Below are 25,809 nucleotides of genomic sequence, written 5' to 3'. Positions count from 1 at the left end.
TTCTGAGACATAACAGTTTTTTCAAAAAATATTTCTCCCCAAATGTGGTCAGGGTGGTAAAAAATAAAACTTCTCTTTGATAGAGACTATTTCCGAAGATTTTTTTATTTTTCAGAAAACAGTAATACTCAAGTGTAAAGTAAAATTAAAAATACACTCCTAGGATTTGCCGGTCGGAGAGAAAACAATTTAAAATGAACCTTTTAAGAGCGAAATGGTAGAACGTGAAAACAGACAGTTTCTTTCATTGAAAGAGTTAAAGGCGCGTGCCAAAGGGGAAGTGAACGTGAGAATAGAATAGGAGGGAACTAAGAGAAAAGAGCCGTCATGGAAGAACAGTCTTTCAGGAAGTATAGCAACTTCGATTTGTTGAAAACAAAAGGCTTTACTCCAATAAGTTCGTCCTTTCTGCTTGACGAACTCGCTTTTCTTCTCTATCCACCTCTCTCTCTGTCTGTCTGTATATAGGTATAAACATTATCTTGACTCAACGTCAAGCTGATGCATCCATTCACCTTATTAAAACGTCCCGGTCTTATCCGAGTCAAATCCCCGCCCCTGCCAATAAAAACAACTTTGTGAAAATTTATTTTTCTACTACTGGTTTGGCCAACCGAAAATTATTTGTTTTTAAACTACTTTTCCCACAGTTTTGCCAACCGATGGGCCAACCATGGCACAAAGCTTGTTCGACCGAAAAATTTAAGTCTTTCAAACTATGTGACAAACACGAGGTGAATAAAAGAAAATAGAAAAAAATTTGATTAAATTAAATAATGAAATAGAAACATAAATAGAAATACCTACATTAACTTAAATTTATATAATTAAAATTAGTTGATAAAGCTGTGAATAGTTGTTACTGAAAGTATGATACAATGTTCAAACCACACCCCCAACGGACTTGATAGTAAATTCTAAGCCTCTTAAATTCCTGTTAGAATATGTTTAGACTTGCATTAACAATAAGTACCTGTCGTGTATATAATGAAACGTAATAATTATTTTTGTTATAATTTTATATAAAAAATAAATACAATTAATTTGATTTCAATAAAAATTATTTCATTCAAGTAAAATTTTTACTCTTAGCATTGTAGAAAATTGTACATCTTTAAATTATATAAAATAAAAATACATTTCAGAAAGTCGCAGTAATTGGTACATAATTAGTATGAACTATTTGTTTAATTAACATCTACAGAACACTGTTTTATTGTACACGGTTTGCTTTTAACTGATTCAAATTTAAAAAGTGATTGTGATAAATTTAATTGCTTGTTTCAATTTTTCGACAAAATTGCTAATGGAGAGTTAAATATTTGTAAATAGTTTTAAAATATATATGATGGGAATGAGCAATTATGCGCAAAATTGTAAATATTTATCGAAAACAAATAAATTGCAGCATTGGGAATTATTTAGCAAATTCAAACTATTTTCCAATATTTTGTAATAAATATTTCCACTCATATTAACTTTTCCACATGCCCATTAGGAATAAAAAATATCGTAAGTAACATGGAAACAAATAGCTTAATATTTTTCTGCTTCTTTAATTACCTTCCTTAAATATTTTTTCTTAACTTTTGTGAGTTTTGATTGAAATATATGCCCTGGCCTGGAAATTTACTAGGGCAAAGATATGTCAATTTCTACACGTGTAAATATAAAAAATTCAGATTGCTTTTGGAAGGGGTCAAAGAAGATGGTTGTCTATTTTTCAAAAAATAATAATAAACGATCGTAAAAATCGATTATGTTGAAAAACAAGATTGTGAAAGTTAAACAACCATGAATTTTCAGATATTATGGAAAATATTAAAAAAATAAAGTTTTAAAAAAGCAATTTTTATTATCTTTTAGTATAAACGACTGATAATTATAGACACTGTAGGTCCTGTACAAGTATGTAAAAACTTAAATAGACGAATTTGCCCTTCAACAATGTCAAACAACAAGAAAATATCAAACTTACAACAGCTATTTTGTAAGACTACAAGAACAGAGTTGATTCGTCACTCAAGCGGAACAGTTAACTTTTTGTTAAAGCATAAAAAAATGATGAAGTTCTTAGGTATTACATTTGGTCTTGTACTCTTTAGTGTAATTTTTGTGGGTGTGGCAGGAAGGAGCAATTACACTTTTGGATTAATAAGATACCTGAAGGAAAAATCAAAACTCCACCAGGTAATGTTCATAATTGATGATCAATTTCTTGCAAATGCAGAATCCAATGCTAACGCACAACTTATTGATGATGTTTCTAATCACTTTCCATCATTGAGCATAAGTTTACGTAAAGCAAAAGATGATTTGGAAAAGTACTTTTCATTTCATCTGCAAATTCCTAAAAGAACGACGCTGTTTATTTTCATTCTCAATGTATCTGGAAAAGATATGAAACTTTATTTAAACGCTGTTTTTGATAAAATATGGCTTCTCTCCCATAGACATTCATTTCCCAAATGTTTAATCAACTTCTGTAATGAAAGAAAGGCTTATTCTTATGAGAATATGCTAAAATTACTATGGCACAAAGACGTGCTAGACATTTCTATACTGGAAACTTTGGTTCAAAATCGAAATTGGCAAACAGCGGATGTGACACAGCGAATTCACAGAATCAATCTTTTTGCAAAGAAATATGCAAGACAGAAAGTTGAGCCACGAACAAAATGGTTTCCAAACAAACTGTTGAACCTCCACGGGCAAAGTATAAAATTAATGTTGCCTACCAACAATGGTAAAGTTGAGAAAGGAAAATTAACTGAAATCAAAAAATTCAGCAACTATATTATGCAATCAATCTGTTGCAAAATTACAATTCTAACCATTGACAAAATTATATATGAAACATTTCTAGAAAAAATAAAAGCAGAAATGACGTTAGATGCAGTGACATTCAAAAAAATAAATAATACTATTAATAGTATACCAATGCGTATCTTGATGTATAGTACAGTAAAGGCAGTCATTCTAAATGTAAGAAGCAAAACTCGAAGTGTTGAAGTCTCTGAGGAAATGATTTACATGATAGTTGCAACAACTGTTGCTATTGCTGCCATTAGAATTGCAGCTTTGTTGCTACGATTTGAAAGAAGCACTTGGAACACGTTTAGCATCAGTCAAATCATACTTGGAATGTCCGTAGTCAACGAACCAAGAAAATCAGCAGAGAGAATAGTTTTTGGTGCCTTCATGTTGAGCAGCATGGTCTACTCTGGTTACTTGTTCTCAGTGATTTTGGACATAAATTTCCGAAAAACACCTCAAATTTCAACTCTCGAAGAACTGCTAGACTCTTCATTGACGCCAATGATCAATCCCTTCATAAATGAGACAATGTTAAACAGTCCTCTCGTTCAGGTTCGAAAACTAGCCTTAAAATCGGTTGTCATACCTGGTAATGGATTAAGCTACGATTGTTTACAATACTTAATCAAAAACGGAAACGTTACTTGTATATTGATCGATGCTGAAACTACAGTGAAAGCGATTAATAGTAAAACTGAAGAGTTTGATTTTAAAATACTACAGGAGTCTATCGCGTATTTCCCAAATACTTGGATCACAAGGAGCTTTTCACCTTTTAAAGATCGTTTTAACGAAATAATTTTAAAAGCCTTCGATCACGGTTTACTGCAAAAATTAGTGTTGCCTGGCTACAAGCTAGAAAAAAGGAAAGTTTTAACAAATCCAGAAATAATTGAAAAAGAAAAATTGCTATTGGTTCTCTTCTACGTGCTGACGACTGGATACACTTTGGCCACAATCGTTCTTTTATCAGAAATTTTAAGCAATTTTATTAGCAGAAAAGCTCAGTTTTTCTTTAGATTCTCAAAATGAGATCTTTTACTGCATATGCTAAAGTTGCATCGAAATAATTCGATACAGTTGATGTTATTCCTCAGAAGATTGTGATGAACAAAACAATTTTGGTAAATTGTTTAAACTTGTTTCAAACAATAAAAATTGTGCCTCCATATCGTCTAATAAAAACATTGACAGATAAGATTATTTTTCGGAATTAATCTTCCTGAAAGTAAACGTTAAAAAAATCTTGTTTTGTGCATGAAGATTGTCAAGAATTACTACAGTTAACCTTTTCAACAAAGTTAAATTGTTCTAAAAGTAGTGATGGAGTATCGATTCCCCTTGCAAACAAAACATTTGACTTGTCATAAAGGGAAAAAAAGAATTATTTCTACTGTAATGTATAACATTTTTATTCTTTGGTGATTAATAATAAATGAAAATATTTTTGACGCTCTTATCTCAAGAACATGAAATTCAAGTAAAATAATTAAATAAATAAACAAAACAATTGTTGGTAATTAAATTAAAAAATGTATTAATATCATGAAAACTGTAGGTTTTTCATGTAAAGATTTTTTTCTTATTGTAAATAATAGAATTTATAAATTATATTATTCATTACCATTACACGTTTGTAGGATTGAATTTTATCACATAAATATATGTCTGTAATAATCGATTGTAAAATAAAGTCTATAATTATTAATTAAACAAAGTCCTATTCCTCTTCAATTATCTTCGATTATGAGACTACACCCTTAATATTTTAAGTCTCCAAACTGTGTAAAATTAAATTAATATTAATTCTACTATCAAAGTGATTAAATACTTTTACTTTTACATTTTACTTTCTCGTATTTTCATCTAATCTTTCCTTTCCTTTCTTTTTTTTTTTTTTTTTGCTTTTGAAGAAAAACTTTGTTTGAAAACATTTCATCACCTCGTTATTTTTACACTCCATTCACTTTGTTTTCGTTAGGTTTCATTGGAGAGAAGGGAAAAAGGAAAGATCGAACGATAAACTTGTCCTGAGTGGCTTCATTGTAATAATAAAAGCTCAAGAAGAAAAAAAGTTGCGATCGTTTGTCTGATAAAAAATTACTTTGCAGCAAATCTCATGGAAAAATCAAACAATTGGTTTTTGAATAAAATTTATATTTATAAACCTACACATTTTTCTTTCTTTTCAATCGATTCGAATGAAAAAGAAAAGCAAAAATAAAGAAGTCAATTACAATTATTAAAATAAAAATTACATTTAAAGGAAATAATAAAATAGTAAATGAAAAAATAAAGTAAAAAAAAAAAAATAACGAAAATTGGCATAAAATGGAAATAAAACTTCCAATCAAAAAATATATAAATAAAAAAAAAATTTTCAATTAAAAACAAATACACACTTCAATCAAAAAAAAAAAAAAATGAATCAAAATATGTAGAATTTTTAATTTGAAAAGGAAAAATAATAAATATTAAATACTAGAATCGAAATAGAATGAATTCCGAATGTAAAAACTTTATAGGAAAAACATAATAAAAAAAGAAAAAAATTTAGAATACACGGGACAAAATTGATTTCCATTATTTCTACTATTAATTTACAACAATTTTTAAAAGAATAAAATACATTCATCTGTTTCAATTCACTTTAAAAAACTACCCTCCTATTTTTTTCTGAATTTTTTTCATTTACCTGACGAGAACAACTTTTTGAAATGAAAATCGGGGCAATGTGTTCGCATTAAAGAGAATTTCAAAACTTTTTTTTTCCCCTCCATTATCATTAGTAATTCTCTGTGCTTACGAGAAAATACATCAAAGAGAAAAAAAGAAGAAAGAAGAGAGAGAGAGAGAGAGATTAAAATAAATTTACAAAATTTACAATAAATTTTTCCAGAACTATATATAATTATAACTCTTTACTTGTGCGCCTATTCCACTTTTGTTAATTTATTCCCCGCGGATTATATGGGAATTATTAATGGCAATAATTAACGAATTTAGGTCAAAAAAAAAAAAAAAATTTTATTTCGAGATAGATTGTGAAAAAAAAGTGATGTACTTTTTAATATAACGACGAAAAGTGAAGACGGAGACTCAAATTAAAAAAATCAAAGAATTTAGCATGTTTTTTTTTTGGGGAAAAAATGAAAAATGTTTTAGCTAATAGAAAGGGGGTGGGGACTGGGGAATAATTAGAATACGCTTGTAATCGATTAGTAATAAAATTTCGGAAGTGAATTGAGCTCTGGCATCTAATAAAGCAAAATGCTTCGATAGATTCCGATCATTTGAAATGTGAAGCGAAACCTGGCGTAATAGACTCTATGAGATTAATCGTAATAGAGCATTCTCGTATTAATTATTCCATTCAATTATCCCAGGCTGCGTATCGAGATTGAAACATTTCGCACAAATTACTGATATTCAATTCTAATTTCTGAATTCTGAAACGTTTATTACTTCTATATACAATACCTTAAATAAAGAAGTCTTCTAACTGTCGAATATTGTACGATTCTATGTATATGTATTGGTAATATGTAAAATTTCCTACTTTACAAATTCGATTTTCAAAAATAAAATATAAAATTCTTTCAAACGATTCAATTATTTAAAAAAAAAATCGAAATTCAATTATTTTCAACATAGTAGTATTCTCATAAGAGTTCGCAAAATAATTCAATTATTAAAAAAAAATTAATACAACTCATCCAAAATTCAATTATTTTCGTAAATAATAAAATATCCACAGGAATTCAATTAATTTAGAATATCATTTTCAAAAAAAATTTCGAAGAAAACATTTATTTAACAAAATTTTTATACAATTCTTCACAATAATTCAATTACTTTCACTAATAATAATATTTTTCATTAAAAATTCCATTTTTAAAAAAATGCTTGATAAAATTCTAAGCAAGAATTCAATTACTTTGATAAATAATAAAACTTGAATTTCAATTATTTTTATTACTATTTTAAATTAATTAATCGAAAAATTCAATTATTTTCAGTAACAAAATTTTCCATAAAAATTCAATTATTTACAATAAAATTTTCATAATATTCATTATATTTCCAAAAAATTAATTATTTTAAAACAATATTTATAAAATTCTTATGAAGAATTCAATTATTTTCAAAAATAACAAAATTTTTCACAGAAATTCAATTCTTTTTTTAAACATTATTTAGTAAAATTAAATGCAATTGTTGCAAGAATTCAATTATTTTTGAAAATTTTAATAAAATTTTTATAACAACTATTCAATTATTTTCATAAATAATAAAATTCATGGCAGGATTTCAATTATTTTTAATACCTACAATTTTACAGGAATTGTTCAAAAAATATAATTATTCTTAAAAATTTAATTTCAATTCCTCGAAAGAACCAATTATTTAAAAAAAAAGTTTTTTCTTATTTCTTTTTTTCTTATTTACAAAAATATTAGAATTTTTCACAAGTATTCAATTATTTTCAAAAATTTTAATAAATTAATTGTTGCAAAGTAATCAATTATTTAATTTTAGTTATTTTTTTTTAAATAATTCAATTATTCATTTTGATTTTAATAACATTCTTCCCAAGAATTCAATTATCTCGATAAATAACAAAATTATTCCCGAAAATTCAATTATTTTGAGGCATTTTAATAAAATTTTTTGTAAAATTAAATTATTTCCATAAATAATAAAATTCTTTTCAGGAATTCAATTATTTTTGAAAATTTTAATAAAATTCTTATAGCAACTATTCAATTATCTTCATAAATAATAAAATTCATCGCAAGTTTTCAATTATTTTTAAAACAATTTTACAGAAATTTCTCAAAAAATTTAATTTTAATTCCTCGAAAAAATCAATTATATATATAAAAAATGCTTTTTAAAAATTCTTTGGAAGAATTTTATTATATTGGTACCAAAATATTAGAATTTTCCAAAGGAATTAAATTGTTTTCAAATATTTTAATAAAGTTGTTCTAATGAAGTCAATTATTTTAAATACAATTTTAATTACATTTTTTTGAAATAATTCAATTATTCTTTTAGATTTTAGTAAAATTCTTCCCAAGATTTTAATTATTTACATAATTAATTCTTAGAAAAAATTTAATTTTGTCGATAAATAACAAAATTATTTCCGAAAATTCAATTATTTATTTATTTTTAGTCATTTTTTTTTAAATTCTTTGTAAAATTAAATTATTTTCATCATGAATGAATATTCATCACAAGAATTTAATTAATTTTCAAATTAATAAATTTCTTCTTGGAAATTCAATTTTAAAAAAAAAAATTCTAATAAAATCGTTCGCAAAAATTCAATTATTGTCAAAAATTTTAATGGAATTCTTTGTAAAATATAATTATTTTAAAAAACTATTTGCAATTCAATGATTTTCGGAATCAACTATTTTCATAAAATTTCCAAACAGAATTCAATTATTATTAAAAAAATTTTTGTAAAAATCTTCGTAAGAATTCAATTCTTTTCGTGAATAATAAAAATTTTTAAAAATGACCAAGCAGATATTAGTTTGTGAATTATTTGTTTTGTTTTTGTTAAAAGAATGTTAATAAACTTCAACAACAGGAGAGAAAATCAATTAGTAAAAAAAGGTATTAAAGAAATTATCTTTAAATTTTATAATTATTTTTATTGGTGCTGGAGAATGTAACAAATTTATTGTTCGCTTTTGCGTTTTAACAATAAAATTGTTAAGTAATCGTGGGGAAGAATTTTTTTTTTATCAAATAGATTAAGTTTCAAGGCACGCTGGGATTTTGAGTTAATCGACATTAAACGAGAGGAAGCTTTTCGAACTTAAGAAGAATATCGTATTACCCACTCGTGAAAGAAAAACAAAGGAAATTATTAGGCTTCATTTTGTTTTCCTTAGAGAAAGCGCATTAACTTCTTTTCCTTCTTAAGTACTTTTAAAGGCGAATTATTAAAAATAAACTGTTATTTTTAAAAAACATTTTAAAAAAATTCCTTAAGGAGAAAACACAAAATTTGCTATAAAAATGCAGTTTTCAACAAAAAAGTAGAAAAAAAGTATCAATATAGACGTTAAAATATTTTTGTAATCTACACTTTTTTTTTTGTTGCAAATCTCCCTTTTTTGCGTAAGAGAAAATTGAAATATATATATTTTTCAATCCGACAATAGGAAATATTTTTGTAAAAAAATATTTCAGCAAGAATTGTTACAAAATTTCCGATATCGAGAATATTTTTTCTACTTTTCCCTTTTTTTTTTTTTTTTTTTTTTTTTTTTTTTTTGATAGAAAAATATAAAATTTTTTCTTTTATTTTGGTGACTTACCTTTTCAGTTTTGTCGATGCGTATTTGCGCTTTTGCATTTCCATCGGCGAGATAGATTTGCAGCCGATCGGAACTATTTTCCAAACTTGTTGCTAATAATAGTCCCCGTGGCCTGGTTGTTTTGAAGCGCAAAACAATTTCCTCGGCTTGTGTTTTTGAATCCTCTGGCATCAAAGCAGTGAGATGCTGCGAGCCATTCAAGTGAAGCGTCGATGCATCTAGAGAAGAAAAGAAAAAAAAAACATCAGCATTAGAAAAAAAAAACTGTTATTTCCTCTCCATTTTCTCTTTTATCTGGCGCCTTCAAGAGTTTTTATTTCCTCCCCCCCCCTCCCAAATCCAATCGATAACCACTTTTAAGCTAGATAGAAAAAATGTTACAATTTTAAAATTGTGGAGAGGAAAAAGGAAATTTTCAATAAAAATAATTACCGACTGTTGGTAAAATTACCGAGTGTTGGTAAAGTAGATTTTCTAATGTCGGTAATAAGAAGTCTGTCTTACAGGCGATTATTAAAAAAAAGTAATCATAGTATTATAATTATAATAAAAAAGAAAAATAATAATAATAGAGTTTTTTTAGTAGTCAATTATCTTGATTTAAAAAGATTTTCTTAAATAGTTATTTTTCAAGAAAAGTATTTTCGCAAAACAATAAAAACTGTTTTTATATTCTTTGTATACAATGTAAATCCCTGGGAAAAATTCACGACACTTTTTTTTTTGTTTTGATATCGGAACGTACATTTTGTATATAGGTAGCAGGAAAACGTATTTTTTTTGTTATCATTTTGTTTGAAATGGAAAAAAAATTTTAAAGAAAGAGAATTATATTCACCTTTGCCGCACGTAGCGCCAGTAAAAGGTGTTCCCGTGCAATCACAGTGAAATCTGTTCCATCCTTCGAGACAATGGCCGCCATGCATACATGGCTGTGACGAACAATGTGGAGATTGTATATGACAAGCTGGTCTCACAGCACCTGTACACAACGCACCAAAAAAAAAAAAAAAAAAAAAAAAAAAAAAAAAAAAAAAAAAACAAGAAAACTGTGAAAATCATTGTGCTTTAAAAGTTACGAGAGTTGCTAAAACTGTTTTTAACGTCACTTATAACATCATAAATTCACGTAAAAACCAGACGTTTCTGTAAAATAAATTAAATTCTCGTTAAATACACGACGTGACATACATCACATTTCACTTGTGGTTTTTTTGTTTTTAAACTTGTATTCTCGAAGAGTATACTTGACAATTACTATATTGTTACAAAATGAAACAAAAATTACAAATGTTTTTTTGAAGGAAGAAAAATTTTCCCTTTTTAATAATAATATAAAAACGTCAGGTTCTTTTGGTACATAGATTTTGTAATTTTTTTCCAACTTAAAAATAGGTTTAGAATAATTTTTATCGTTTGTCGGTAATGCAGAAACAAATTTTACCCTCTGTCGGTAATGTAGGAATCTGATTAAAATATCATTTCCAGACAAAAAAAATAGTAGAGGCACCTTCTTTAAACCCTAAGCAAATGATTACTACCGGAAAATTAAAAACCAATTTTAATAAATAAGTCAACATTTCTATTTTTCAAAATTGAAGAAACTAACAATTAGAAAGAAAAAATACAAAATGAATGCCAAAAAAGAATTTATATACTGGGGAAAATAAAAAAGAAGTCTATTTTACCAAGTAATTTTCCATTTTAATCAAGAACTCTCAAGAGGATTGTAAACTTGACTGAACATAAAATTAGGCAATTTAATTTCATCAAGAAAATAAAAACGAAAATTGGCAAAAGTATCTCTGTGTAAAATGAATTTATTTCAAGTAGAAAGAGAAAGGGAAGAGAAAGATTTGAGGAAAACATCGAGAATGCCAGAAAACTTTGAAGTAGAATGGAAAAAGATAAAATAGATTTCAAGTGTCATCATAAATTATCGTAGTTGTAGGATAACTTAATTAATTAGTTCTGCAAATTAAAAGAAGATCAATTGCTCAATTTCTTGTTTTGAAAATTATTTATAATTGCGTTATGTCAGCTATTTTTGAACAGTATATCGAAGTTTATTTTCGAAACGGGACAAAAGTCTCCATGACACTGGGAATTCGTAATTTTAAATTAAAGTAATGTCATAATTATAATTAAGTTAAATTAATTTCCAATTAATGTAAATTTAAATTTAAGTTGAATATTTATTAATTTACTGTATAATTAGGTTAAATTAAATTCAAATTCAATTTAAAGTCAAATTAAAATCAAATTTAATTTAAAGTCAAATTAAAATCAAATTATAATTAATATAATAAAGTAGAAAATAATATTATAAACAAAAATTGAGTTTTTGAAATTATATTTTTCTAAAATTGAATTTTAGGCTAAAGTTATTAACAATGATTAAAAATAAATTCTAATTGAATAATTCGTGGTAAAAATTAAAATTTTATTATAACAATTTTTGTTTACCTGAATCTTGTTGCTGTGCATAACCGGCAATATCCACAGGTTGACTATTGATGACAAGATCTCTCATGCATCCAACGTAGCCTTGACGAAGAGTTCCGGTCCATAAAACTGGCGGAACAGTTAGGGGTGCAAATGGAGCGCCCACTCCTCCTATGTACATTAATCCGTCAAGATCTAATTGCGTTGAATCACCTAAAACATTTCAAATTCGACAAATATTATTTTATTATTAACACAAAATACCGAAAGATTAGAAAAAAAAAGTTGCCAAATTATGTAATTTTTTCTGTACAATACCTAAATAAATATTTTGATCACGTTTCAGACACCAGAGAGGTTTATTATTTTAGCCATTAGAGCAAAATTCAAAGAGTCAACCAAATAGTTTAATTTATCATAATAAAAGTTCTGTAAATAATTGAATTCTTCAAGAGAATTTTAAAAAAACATTTTTTTAAATAATTGAATTTCTGTGAAAAATTTTATTATTTTTTAAAACAATTGAATTCTTGCAAACGATTTTATTAGAATTTTTTTTAAATAATTGAATTTTCAAGAAGAAAATTACTTTTAAAAATAATTGAATCCTTGTGATTTTTTAAATAATTGAATTTTTGCGAACGATTTTATTAGAATTTTTTTAAATAATTGAATTTTTAAGAAGCTTTTTATTATTTATATGAAAATAACTGATTTCCTTCGAACAATTTTATTAAAATATTTGAAAATAATTGAAATCTTCTGAAAAATTCTAATATTTCTGTAAATAATTGAATTCTTCAAAAGAAATTTAAAAAAACATTTTTTTTTAATAATTGAATTTCTGTGAAAGATTTTATTATTTTTGAAAACAATTGAATTCTTGCGAACGATTTTTTTAAATAATTGAATCCTTGTGATTTTTGAAAATAATTGAATTTTTGCGAACGATTTTATTAGAATTTTTTTAAATAATTGAATTTCCAAGAAGTATTTTATTATTTATGGAAATAACTAATTTCCTTCGAACAATTTTAATAAAATATTTGAAAATAATTGAAATTCTCTGAAAAATTCTAATATTTCTGTAAATAATTGAATTCTTCGAAAGAATTTTAAAAAAACATTTTTTTAAATAATTGAATTTCTGTGAAAAATTTTATTATTTTTGAAAACAATTGAATTCTTGCAAACGATTTTATTAGAAATTTTTTTAAATAATTGAATTTTCAAAAAGAAAATTACTTTTAAAAATAATTGAATCCTTGTGATTTTTTTAAATAATTGAATTTTTGCGAACGATTTTATTAGAATTTTTTTAAATAATTGAATTTTTAAGAAGCTTTTTATTATTTATATGAAAATAACTGATTTCCTTCGAACAATTTTATTAAAATATTTGAAAATAATTGAAATCTTCTGAAAAATTCTAATATTTCTGTAAATAATTGAATTCTTCAAAAGAATTTAAAAAAAACATTTTTTTAAATAATTGAATTTCTGTGAAAAATTTTATTATTTTTGAAAACAATTGAATTTTTGCGAACGATTTTATTAGAATTTTTTTAAATAATTGAATTTCCAAGAAGTATTTTATTATTTTTGGAAATAACTAATTTCCTTCGAACAATTTTATTAAATTATTTGAAAATAATTGAAGTCCTCTAAAAAATTCTAATATTTTTGTAAATAATTGAATTCTTCAAAAGAATTTAAAAAAAACTTTTTTTTTAATAATTGAATTTCTGTAAAGAATTTTATTATCTTTGAAAATAATTCTATTTTTAAGAAGAACATTACTTTTAAAAATAATTGAATCCTTGTGATTTTTGAAAATAATTGAATTCTTGCGAATGATTTTATTAGAATTTTTTTGAATAATTGAATTTCCAAGAAGAATTTTATTATTTATGGATATAACTAATTTCCTTCGAACAATGTTATTAAAATATTTGAAAATAATTGAAATCTTTTGAAAAATTTTAATATTTCTGTAAATAATTGAATTCTTTAAAAGAATTTTAAAAAAACATTTTTTTTAATAATTGATTTTCTCGAGGGATTGAAATTAAATTTTGCAGAATAATTTTACATTTTTTGAGCAATTCCTGTAAAATTGTATTAAGAATAATTAAAATCCTGCGATGGATTTTATTATTCATAAAAATAATTGAATAGTTGCTATAAGAATTTTATTAAAATTTTCCAAAATAATTGAATTTTTGAGAAGAATTTTATTACTTTAAAAAATAATTGAATTATTGCGAACAATTTTATTAAAATGTTTAAAGAGAATTGAATTTCTGTGAAAAATTTTATTATTTTTGAAAATAATTGTATTCTTTATAAGAATTTTATAAATATTGTTTGAAATAATTAATTTTTTTGAAATATAATAAATATTATAAAATTTTTTTTTTAAATAATTGAATTTTTATGGAAAATTTTGTTACTGAAAATAATTGAATTTTTCGATTAATTAATTTAAAATAGTATTAAAAATAATTGAAATTCTTTAATGAGTTTTATTATTTATGAAAGTAATTAAATTCTTGCTTAGAATTTTATCAAACATTTTTTTTAAAAATTGAATTTCCATGAAAAATGTTATTATTAGTGAAAGTAATTGAATTATTGTGAAGAATTGTCTAAAAATTTTGTTAAATAATTGATTTTTTCGAAATTTTTTTGAAAATGCTATTTCTAAATTAATTGAATTGCTGTGAAGATTTTATTATTTATGGAAATAATTGAATTTTGAATGAGTTTTATCAATTTTTTTTTTAAATACAAATTGAAATAATTCTTTTGCGAAATCTTATAAAAATACTAGATATTAAAAATAATTTAATTATTCTTTCTCTAAATATGGCATACTTTAATTAATTAACTTTTTATTGAAAAAGCCAGGCGCTCAAAACAATTTAAATATTGAATCGCCTTTATAATCTAATCAAAAGTTTAAAAAAAAGACTCCTCTCATGTCTAAAAATTAAAAAAAATGTAATTAAAATTTTTACTTTAAAAATAATGATATTGAAATAGTAAGATCCATAGTTCTACTACTACAAGCATATAAAATTTCATATACATTCCATATATTTAGAATTTTAAAAAGGATTCGTAAAATTATCATTTTATGTAACTATTGTTTTTAACATATTCTTTCCGAGAATATTTATTCTAGTCATTATTAAATATTATTCTTTTTTTAATTCCACTACTACTAAGTAAATACACAGAATTTTAAATAAATAAAATGTACAGTATTTCAATACAAAAAACGTATTTAATATTTAAAAATGAAAAGGGAATTAATTACAATAAAAAAGATTTAAAAAATTCTGTTTAATTGAATACATTTTTTTTATCCCGTAACTATATTAACAAAAAATGTTAGAAAAAAGTGTATTAATAAATGAATACCTCAATAGGAAACCAATCAAAAATGTTCAATTTAAAAATTTTGTAATTTTACCTTTGAAATGTTCGTGGAACGTATATATATGCGTATATAAATGTGAAATTAAATAGAGTGGGTTTCCCTTTTATATAGATGTAATCCTCTCATTTTTTTTATTTGATATTTAATTACTTTTTTTTCCCCAACATACATATATATATATAACAATTGAGAGTGGGAATATATTTACTAAAATCATTCATTGAGAAAATACAATGGGGGTAGATAATAAATTTATGGAAAGGTGGATCAAGCGGGAGAATTCAAAAGGGGCATTGTCATCGTCTGATAAATTGGGATTCGTGCAACGCCAAATGAAATATTGTTATTGACGACGACCATTCGCAACAATACACGATATTTGAAACGAGCAAGCATTCCTAAAAACAAATTTATTAGGGCACCATTTGTTCAATGACTTTTTTAGGGGTAATAATTGCAATCGAATAGTGTCTTCTCTCCGCTTCTCTTCACACTACTTTACCCCTTTCTCTTTTTGGAAATTTTTTTTTTGAGCATTTCCACTACTTTAAATTTGCTAAAAGAATCAAAAAATCTAGAAATAAAAAACTATTCTCAAAAACTATAATTAAATTCTTTAAAACGATTTAATTATTTTTAAAAAATATTCGAAATTCAATTATTTTTAATATCTAGTATTTTTATAAAATTTTTCTCAATTTTTATAAAATTCTAATGAAAAATTCAATTATTTTTCAAAATAATAAAATTTTTCGCTGAAATTCAATTCTTTTTAAATATTTTAATAAAATTTATCGCAATAATACAATTATTTTCATAAATAATAAAATTCTTCATCGCAGTAATTCAATTATTTTTAATACAATTTAACAGGAATTACTTGGAAAATGTAATTTTCTTAAAAATGTAATTTTAATTCCTCAAAAACATCAATTATTTAAAAAAATGTTTTTTAAATATTTTTTGGATGAATTCAATTATTTACGAAAACATTAGAATTTTTTACATGAATTCAATTATTTTCAAATATTCTAATAAAATTGTTCAAAAGGAATCAATTATTTTAAATACAATTTAAATTAAATTTTTTTGAAATATTTCAATTATTTTTTTTTGGATTTTAATAAAATTTTTCTCAAGAAATCAATTATTTACAGAAATAATTCTTCAAAAGAATAATTCAATTATGTCGATAAGTAACAAAATTTTCCCTGAAAATTTAATTATTTTGAGGCATTTTAATAAAATTCAATTATTTTCAAAAATAACAATATTCATCACAAGAATTCAATTATTTTTAAAAGTAATAAATTTCTTCTTGCATTATTTTCATAAATAACAATATTCATCACAAGAATTAAATTTTTTTTAAAAGTAATAAAATTCTTCTCAGGAATTCAATTATTTTTGAAAATTTTAATAAAATTCTTAGTAATTATTTTGTTCTATTTAATAAATAATAAAATTTATCGCTGGATTTCAATTCTTTTTAATACAATTTTACAGGAATTGCTTAAAAAATGTAATTATTCTTAAAAATTTAATTTCAATTCCTCGAAGAAATCAATTATTTACAAAAAATATTAGAATGTTTCACAGGAATTCAATTATATTTTCAAATATTTTAATAAAATTGTTCGAAAGAAATGAATTATTTTAATTAAATTTTTTGTAAATAATTCAATTATTCTTTTAGATTTTAAGAAAATACTTCTCAAGAATTCAATTATTTACATAAATAATTTTTCGAAAGAATTCAATTATTTCTATACATAACAATAATAATAAGATTCATCGTAGGATTTCAATTACTTTTAAAACAATTTTACAGAAATTACTCAAAAAATGTAATTATTTTTAAATATTTAATTTCAATTCCTCGGAAGAATCGATTATTTAAAAAAATGATTTTTTAAAAATTTTTTGGAAGAATTCAATTATTTCCAAAATATTAGAATATTTTTCATAGGAATTCAATTATTTTCAAATATTTTAATAAAATTGTTCGAAAGGAATCAATTATTTTTAATACAATAATTCAATTACAATTTTTTTTTAAATAATTCAATTATTCTTTTAGATTTTAATAAAATTCTTTGCAAAATTCAATTATCTTTATAAATAACAATATTCATCACTAGAACTCGAATATTTTTAAAAGTAATAAATTTCTTCTTGGAAATTCAATTTTTTTTTAGAAAATTCTAATAAAATCGTTTGCAAGTGAATTCAATTATTTTCATAAATAATACAATGCTTTTCAAGTATTTAATTATTTTCAAAAAAAAAATTAAATAAAATGCCACACAGACATTTAATTATTCTCAAAAATTTGAATAGAATTGTTTGTAAAATTTAATTATTTTTAAAAACTTTTCGAAATTCAATGATTTCTAACCTTATTTACTATTTTCATAAAATTTGCAAACAGAATTTAGTTATTTAAAATTTTTTTTTGTAAAAATCTTTGTAAGAATTTCATTCTTTTCATGAATAATAAAATTGTCTTAGGAATTGAATTGTTTAAATTAGAATTTGCATAAAATTAGTCGAAGGAAATAAATTATTAAAATTTTTTTTTATAAAATTCTGCCCAAGAATTAAATTACTTTTATAAATATTTAAATTCTTTCATGAATAATAAAATTCGTTCAAGGAATTCAATTTATTGGTATAGGATAAGAGAGAAGTAAATATTTTTGATGAAAATTAGAAAAAAGTCATGAAAATAAAAAATATGGAGTGGAATTTTTGTCAGGTTTGTGAAGTGTCTAAAACCAGTTTTTTTTATCGTCAAGGTTAATTTTTCAATATCTACTTTTTCACTACTTTTTTAAAATTAATTATCGAGTACGAAGTCTGGAAGTAACAGTTGAAAGTAGGAATGGGAATTGTGAGTGGAAAGTGAGAGTATAAAGTATAAGTAGAAAGTAAAAAGTGAGAGTGTGAAGTATAAGTAGGAAGTAAAAAGTGAGAGTGTGAAGTACAAGTAGGAAGTAAATAGTGAAAGTGTGAAGTATAAGTAGGAAGTAAAAAGTGAGAGTGTGAAGTATAAGTAGGAAGTAAAAAGTGAGAGTAGAAAGTGAGAGTGTTATGTACAAGTAGGAAGTAAAAAGTAAAAGTGTGATGTATAAGTAGGAAGTAAAAAGAGAAAGTGGAAAGTAAGAGTGTGAAGAACAAGTAGAAAGTAAAAAGTGAAAGTGAAGTATAAGTAGAAAGTAAAAAGTGAGAGTGTGAAGTATAAGTAAGAAGTAAAAAGTGAGAGTGTGAAGTACAAGTAGGAAGTAAATAGTGAAAGTGTGAAGTATAAGTAGGAAGTAAAAAGTGAGAGTGTGAAGTATAAGTAGGAAGTAAAAAGTGAGAGTGGAAAGTGAGAGTGAGAAGTACAAGTAGGAAGTAAAAAGTAAAAGTGTGATGTATAAGTAGGAAGTAAAAAGAGGAAGTGGAAAGTGAGAGTGTGAAGTACAAGTAGGAAGTAAAAAGTGAAAGTGAAGTATAAGTAGAAAGTAAAAAGTGAGAGTGTGATGTATAAGTAGGAAGTAAAAAGAGGAAGTGGAAAGTGAGAGTGTGAAGTACAAGTAGGAAGTAAAAAGTGAAAGTGAAGTATAAGTAGAAAGTAAAAAGTGAGAGTGTGAAGTATAAGTAGGAAGTAAAAAGTAAGAGTGGAAAGTGAGAGTGTTAGGTACAAGTAGGAAGTAAAAAGTAAAAGTGGAAAGTGAGAGTGTGAAGTACAAGTAGGAAGTAAAAAGTGAAAGTGAAGTATAAGTAGAAAGTAAAAAGTGAGAGTGTGAAGTATAAGTAAGAAGTAAAAAGTGAGAGTGTGAAGTACAAGTAGGAAGTAAATAGTGAAAGTGTGAAGTATAAGTAGGAAGTAAAAAGTGAGAGTGTGAAGTATAAGTAGGAAGTAAAAAGTGAGAGTGGAAAGTGAGAGTGTTAAGTACAAGTAGGAAGTAAAAAGTAAAAGTGTGATGTATAAGTAAGAAGTAAAAAGAGGAAGTGGAAAGTGAGAGTGTGAAGTACAAGTAGGAAGTAAAAAGTGAAAGTGAAGTATAAGTAGAAAGTAAAAAGTGAGAGTGTGAAGTATAAGTTGGAAGTAAAAAGTAAGAGTGGAAAGTGAGAGTGTTAGGTACAAGTAGGAAGTAAAAAGTAAGAGTGGAAAGTGAGAGTGTTAGGTACAAGTAGGAAGTAAAAAGTAAAAGTGGAAAGTGAGAGTGTGAAGTACAAGTAGGAAGTAAAAAGTGAAAGTGAAGTATAAGTAGAAAGTAAAAAGTGAGAGTGTGAAGTATAAGTAAGAAGTAAAAAGTGAGAGTGTGAAGTACAAGTAGGAAGTAAATAGTGAAAGTGTGAAGTATAAGTAGGAAGTAAAAAGTGAGAGTGTGAAGTATAAGTAGGAAGTAAAAAGTGAGAGTGGAAAGTGAGAGTGTTAAGTACAAGTAGGAAGTAAAAAGTAAAAGTGTGATGTATAAGTAAGAAGTAAAAAGAGGAAGTGGAAAGTGAGAGTGTGAAGTACAAGTAGGAAGTAAAAAGTGAAAGTGAAGTATAAGTAGAAAGTAAAAAGTGAGAGTGTGAAGTATAAGTAGGAAGTAAAAAGTAAGAGTGGAAAGTGAGAGTGTTAGGTACAAGTAGGAAGTAAAAAGTAAGAGTGGAAAGTGAGAGTGTTAGGTACAAGTAGGAAGTAAAAAGTAAAAGTGGAAAGTGAGAGTGTGAAGTACAAGTAGGAAGTAAAAAGTGAAAGTGAAGTATAAGTAGAAAGTAAAAAGTGAGAGTGTGAAGTATAAGTAAGAAGTAAAAAGTGAGAGTGTGAAGTACAAGTAGGAAGTAAATAGTGAAAGTGTGAAGTATAAGTAGGAAGTAAAAAGTGAGAGTGTGAAGTATAAGTAGGAAGTAAAAAGTGAGAGTGGAAAGTGAGAGTGTTAAGTACAAGTAGGAAGTAAAAAGTAAAAGTGTGATGTATAAGTAAGAAGTAAAAAGAGGAAGTGGAAAGTGAGAGTGTGAAGTACAAGTAGGAAGTAAAAAGTGAAAGTGAAGTATAAGTAGAAAGTAAAAAGTGAGAGTGTGAAGTATAAGTAGGAAGTAAAAAGTAAGAGTGGAAAGTGAGAGTGTTAGGTACAAGTAGGAAGTAAAAAGTAAAAGTGGAAAGTGAGAGTGTGAAGTACAAGTAGGAAGTAAAAAGTGAAAGTGAAGTATAAGTAGAAAGTAAAAAGTGAGAGTGTGAAGTATAAGTAAGAAGTAAAAAGTGAGAGTGTGAAGTACAAGTAGGAAGTAAATAGTGAAAGTGTGAAGTATAAGTAGGAAGTAAAAAGTGAGAGTGTGAAGTATAAGTAGGAAGTAAAAAGTGAGAGTGGAAAGTGAGAGTGTTAAGTACAAGTAGGAAGTAAAAAGTAAAAGTGTGATGTATAAGTAAGAAGTAAAAAGAGGAAGTGGAAAGTGAGAGTGTGAAGTACAAGTAGGAAGTAAAAAGTGAAAGTGAAGTATAAGTAGAAAGTAAAAAGTGAGAGTGTGAAGTATAAGTAGGAAGTAAAAAGTAAGAGTGGAAAGTGAGAGTGTTAGGTACAAGTAGGAAGTAAAAAGTAAAAGTGGAAAGTGAGAGTGTGAAGTACAAGTAGGAAGTAAAAAGTGAAAGTGAAGTATAAGTAGAAAGTAAAAAGTGAGAGTGTGAAGTATAAGTAAGAAGTAAAAAGTGAGAGTGTGAAGTACAAGTAGGAAGTAAATAGTGAAAGTGTGAAGTATAAGTAGGAATTAAAAAGTGAGAGTGTGAAGTATAAGTAGGAAGTAAAAAGTGAGAGTGGAAAGTGAGAGTGTTAAGTACAAGTAGGAAGTAAAAAGTAAAAGTGTGATGTATAAGTAAGAAGTAAAAAGAGGAAGTGGAAAGTGAGAGTGTGAAGTACAAGTAGGAAGTAAAAAGTGAAAGTGAAGTATAAGTAGAAAGTAAAAAGTGAGAGTGTGAAGTATAAGTAAGAAGTAAAAAGTGAGAGTGTGAAGTACAAGTAGGAAGTAAATAGTGAAAGTGTGAAGTATAAGTAGGAAGTAAAAAGTGAGAGTGTGAAGTATTAGTAGGAAGTAAAAAGTGAGAGTGTGAAGTATAAGTAGGAAGTAAAAAGTGAGAGTGGAAAGTGGGAGTGGGAAGTATAAGTAGGAAGTAAAAAGTGAAAGTAGAAAGTATAAGGAGAAAAAGAATTTCTTTTCCCTATACGAGAGTTAGGTGTGCGATTATGGTTCGCCGAGAAGTTGGCATATGGATGTATATATCTATAAGTTATAGCCAACGGGTGAGGACTTGGTGCAACATCTCGAAACTGAATGCAACTTTGACTGGTTTTGCTGACATGGCTTGAAAAGTGCCTGGGATTTTGGAGTAGGGTAGGGGTTTCGTCAAAGTTTGCGCATATAATTTGACGACTTGGCAGAAACGATCTCGTCAAGCAGAACTTGCTTACTGTTTATTTATCGGTTTAATAAACCCACAAATTCCATCCCCGTTGTCAGTATTTCCTTTCGCGCAGCTTCCCGAACATTTCATGATAGTACTCCACGTTTATATACATATATACATATTTGCTATAGACAAAGATGGCAATTCGATCTAAATATAAATTTACCTCTCGTTCCTTCAATAGTTGAAATAGTTACGAACGGCATGCATTTTAATTAGTTTTATAGGAGACACTTTTATGTTTGTTTTTAAGAAAACTTAAATTATTCATCCGCTAATCATTCAATCCATTAATTAAATTAATGCCTTATAAATCTAATATTATGTTTTAAACTCAGTAATAAATCAGTTATTGAAATCCTTCGATTTGTAATAATTGTTTCATTATGAATTCCATAATGAATTTCGAATTTCATAACAATTAAATGATATTAAATGATTAAATGATATTAAATGATTAAATGATATTAAATGAAATAAAAAAAAATTAATAATCCTAAAATAAATAAAAAAAACATCAATATGTAAAACAAAATAACATCAAAACTCTCAATTTTATTTCAAAAGAAAAATTTGATTTTAACTTTGAAAATTGAAAATCCGTGTAATTATATATACGTATATTAAATAGAGATTTGCATTTTCTTTGAAATGTAGGAAAACAAATTGAAATTAATTAAATCGCTCGTGGGTGATAATCATCGTCGAAATTTCTCACTTTAGCGTAAAACGATGACCAAAATAAATTCACGAGGAAGAGGGAAAATTTCATTTCACTTCATGGATGAGTGATTCTGATAAATCACATTGTTTGTTGAGTTCAAAGAGCGTTTAATCGGTTATCGTTAATCAAAAATTTACGGGTTTCTGCTATCGTGAATATTATTTCAAAAATCGGTTAAAATAATTAGTTATAAATTTTTTTTTTCCTTTTTTGTTTTACTATCACAAGAGGGTAGGGAGAATTTTTTTTTTTTAACTTAAAATTAATGAACAAAAGTTTCGTTGCGGACACTGATTATGAATCTGGTGTTAGATTTTCAAAATTTAAAATGGCGAATCCAATATGGCGGGATAACGAATTTCAAGCAAATTCTATCAATTTTTCGAAAATTCGTTCGCCATTTTGAATTTTGAAAATCTAATACCAGATTCATAATCAGTTACTTGGGGTCTCAAAAAACTCTTAGTAACGAACTAGCTGGTAAAGCATTATAAGATGCTTTTATAAAAAAATTAACAAATTATTAAATTAATAATTTTATTTTCGCTATTTATTTTAATTTTTTTTTCTCACTCCCTTATTAATTGTATTTTTAATTATTATTCTAAGTTAATTAATTTGCTTTCAATATTTTATGACCCAATTCATTTATTTCTATATTCATTCTCTTCAATTATTTCACATCGATAATTTTTTTTTTTCTTTATTCTATAATTAATTATTATTTCCTCGACATTTCTTTGAAACTTAATTAATTTCTTCAACAAAATGTTATTTAATTACTTGAATTTATATTTAAATTCATTATTTCAAACTCTACGTTATTAAATTATTATCGTAATTTTTTAATTTCTTAAACAAAATATATATTCATCCACGTGAAAAAATTCCCGGCAGTTTTTAGTTTTTATTTTTATCTTCACTCCAGGGAATTTGGATGTGGAAAAAAATTTTTATTTAATTAATAAAGAGTGGAAAATTTCTAGAAATAAATTTGTAGAAAAAAAAAATTTTCTTTTCCTATTTCCCGTAATTCTGGGAATTTACATTTCTCTCTCTCTCTCTCTCTCTCTCTCTCTCTCTCTCTCTCTTTTTTTTTTTTTCTCTATTTTTTGCGACTGTTGCATACGAGTTTATTCAATCGGTTTTCATCGAGGTAAAAGAAGTTTTTTCGGTGAGTCTGAGTAAATATTACGGCGGAAGGCAAGTCTAAAATGGAGTATAGAATAACAAAAGTGAATCTCGGAAAAACGATTTTACTCTACATTTAATTTCAATTGTTCATCTAAATACGTATTTTTCTCCTTAATTGAATTCAAGAACATTTTAGACAAATTAAAATAGACAAAAAGTTGAAAATTATCGAAAAAATTTTAAACAAATATTGCAAACGTATGAAAATTCAAAAGAAAGCTAAAAATATTTTTAATTTTCCCGGCAAAATAAATTTTTTCATCTTTTAATATTTAAAATTTTTTACTCTATCTATTTCTAATTTTATTTCTAAAAAGAAATTAATTTTTTACTAAATATTTCCATTGTTTTTTTTTTTAATTTTAACACTTAGATTTTAAATTTCGCGCCAAAATTGAATAGAAATCTATTTGGCGCCAAATTCAAAAACAATTTTCGTTAAGAACTGTGTTATATATTAAAAAAGAATTTTTAAATATTTTTAACCTAATTTGATACAAAAATATTTTTTTTGGGGAATTTTGTATTTAAATTTTTAAAAATTAATTTTACAATTTAAAAGTTTTGTTTGTTAGTTAGTTTTTTTAAAATTTTTTTTTTAACGGATTCGTTGTCAGGTGCTTTGGTAAAATACGACATCATTCTGGGCACAAAATGGTTGGCTGGTGTGGCATAAGTGTTCTCGAGTGTGTAACAATGAATTATGATCGCAAACCGCGAATTCCCTTCCTCTGTACTATTTGTGCCTGAGGTAAAGGCTACGGGATTTACTCGTAAACCGCGTAAGTGATAAAGCACCACATATATGTTACCATATTCAGTATTCACCCCCCTCCTCTTCAACCCCATTTTTAAAGCAAAAAATAAAGAAAAAAAATAAAAAAAAAAAATAGGTAAAGAAAAAAATGGAAAGTCTAAATAAATCATATTTACGACTCTATATAAATATTTTCATTTTAGCCCAGCGGGTATAAAATTGTACGATACTGGCTGTCTTAGAATATTTTTTTTAAACTAAAAGTTCATTTTTTAAGAATAAAAAATTACGTTTTTGATGAATAAAATTTTTTTTTCAACGAATTTACAAGAAATTTACAAGTTATTTTTAGACAATTTTTTGGTTATTCATTTTCTTTGGGTTTAAACTAGATGCCTTAACTTTTTTTTCGAATTTAATTTTTAAAAAATTATGTAGAATTCTACCTTACCGACAAATAGACAATAATGTAGAAAATTGTCTACTAAATCAAATTAGAACTAATTGTTTTTAATTTTTTATTACTTTCTAAACTCGATGTCTTTATTATTTTTTTATTAGATTTAATAAATTTTAGGTAGAATTTGATTTTACCGACTACAGTCGATAATGTGATTTCTACTTACTGGAAGTCTGCGTTGAGCGTAATTTTTTAAATAAATTGATAAAAATTTTGTTTGACATTACCGACTGGTTGGAATATTCCATCAGTTTTTATCCAAATTTTGTTGGAAATTATTTTCAATTTTCGGGAAAATTAGTTATTTCAGGTCTAAACAAGATCCCTCTATTATATTTTTTAATATTAACTGAGAAATTTCAGGTAGAACACGACTTTACCGACTGCTGAAATTTCTTTAATTTTTTCGAAATTCAAGTTTAAATTTTTTTTAATTTCATTAAGTCAATAATTTACTAAAGATATAAACTAGAAGCGAAGATTATAATTTTCGAGTTTAGTTAAGAAATTAAAAAAGAAACATCTCACTTTACCGACTTCAAAGACTTATACACCAATTTTCCCGAAATTAACATTTCTTCTTTTTAAATTCCAATTGTTAATTCATTATTTTTGGCATAAACTGGATGCCTCGACTATTATTTGTCAATTTAATTAATAAATTTTAGGTAGAATTTGACTTTACCGACTATTGAGACTTTTCTACAGTTTTTCAAGTTTTAATGTTTTTTGCAAATTTTTTACGTTAATCATTTATTTTTAGTCTTAATAATGTGCCTGAATAATAGTTTTAAATTCAATTAATCAATTTTAAGAAGAACATTACCGATTGGTAATGTCGATAATGTAGAAATTTTTTTTGTTCCGTAAAAGAAAATGATCTTCTTTTAAAATAATAATTTCTAGAAAAAACGATTATAAGATATAAATACCTTAATTATGAACTTCTTAATTAAGAACTTTTTAGGAAACATTTGTCTATAACAACTTTTAAAACTTGTACACCAATTTTTTCGAAATTGAAGATTTGGTTATGCAAATTTTCCATGTCAATCTCTTACTTTGGATCTAAACTACATCCCTCAGTTATCGTTTTCGAATATAAATTAAAAAAATTCAGCAGAATTTGACATTATCGACACGTGGTCGGTAAGGTAGAAATTTCTGTTTGTTTAAAAAAAATAGGTAATTAT

The 25,809-nt window shown here is 25.2% G+C and overlaps 1 protein-coding gene across 10 annotated transcripts in view; it reads right to left on the bottom strand.

Annotated features, from left to right (window-relative positions):
- LOC122498227 (neurexin-1) overlaps window positions 1-25,809 on the bottom strand; it is a 413,730-nt gene that overhangs the window by 93,314 nt on the left and 294,607 nt on the right. For all 10 annotated transcript variants that reach the window (XM_043605873.1, XM_043605868.1, XM_043605865.1 and 7 more), the window contains 3 exons: window positions 11,625-11,816; window positions 9,997-10,140; window positions 9,159-9,376 (listed from right to left, as the gene is read on the bottom strand). In XM_043605873.1, the coding sequence (XP_043461808.1) occupies window positions 9,159-9,376; window positions 9,997-10,140; window positions 11,625-11,816 (554 nt within the window). The remainder of the gene's footprint in view (window positions 1-9,158; window positions 9,377-9,996; window positions 10,141-11,624; window positions 11,817-25,809) is intronic.

This window comes from Leptopilina heterotoma, unplaced genomic scaffold, assembly GCF_015476425.1.
Source record: "Leptopilina heterotoma isolate Lh14 unplaced genomic scaffold, ASM1547642v1 Lhet_144, whole genome shotgun sequence".
NCBI classification, from domain to species: Eukaryota; Metazoa; Arthropoda; class Insecta; order Hymenoptera; family Figitidae; genus Leptopilina; species Leptopilina heterotoma.
This window is presented reverse-complemented; position numbering and strand designations above follow the sequence as displayed.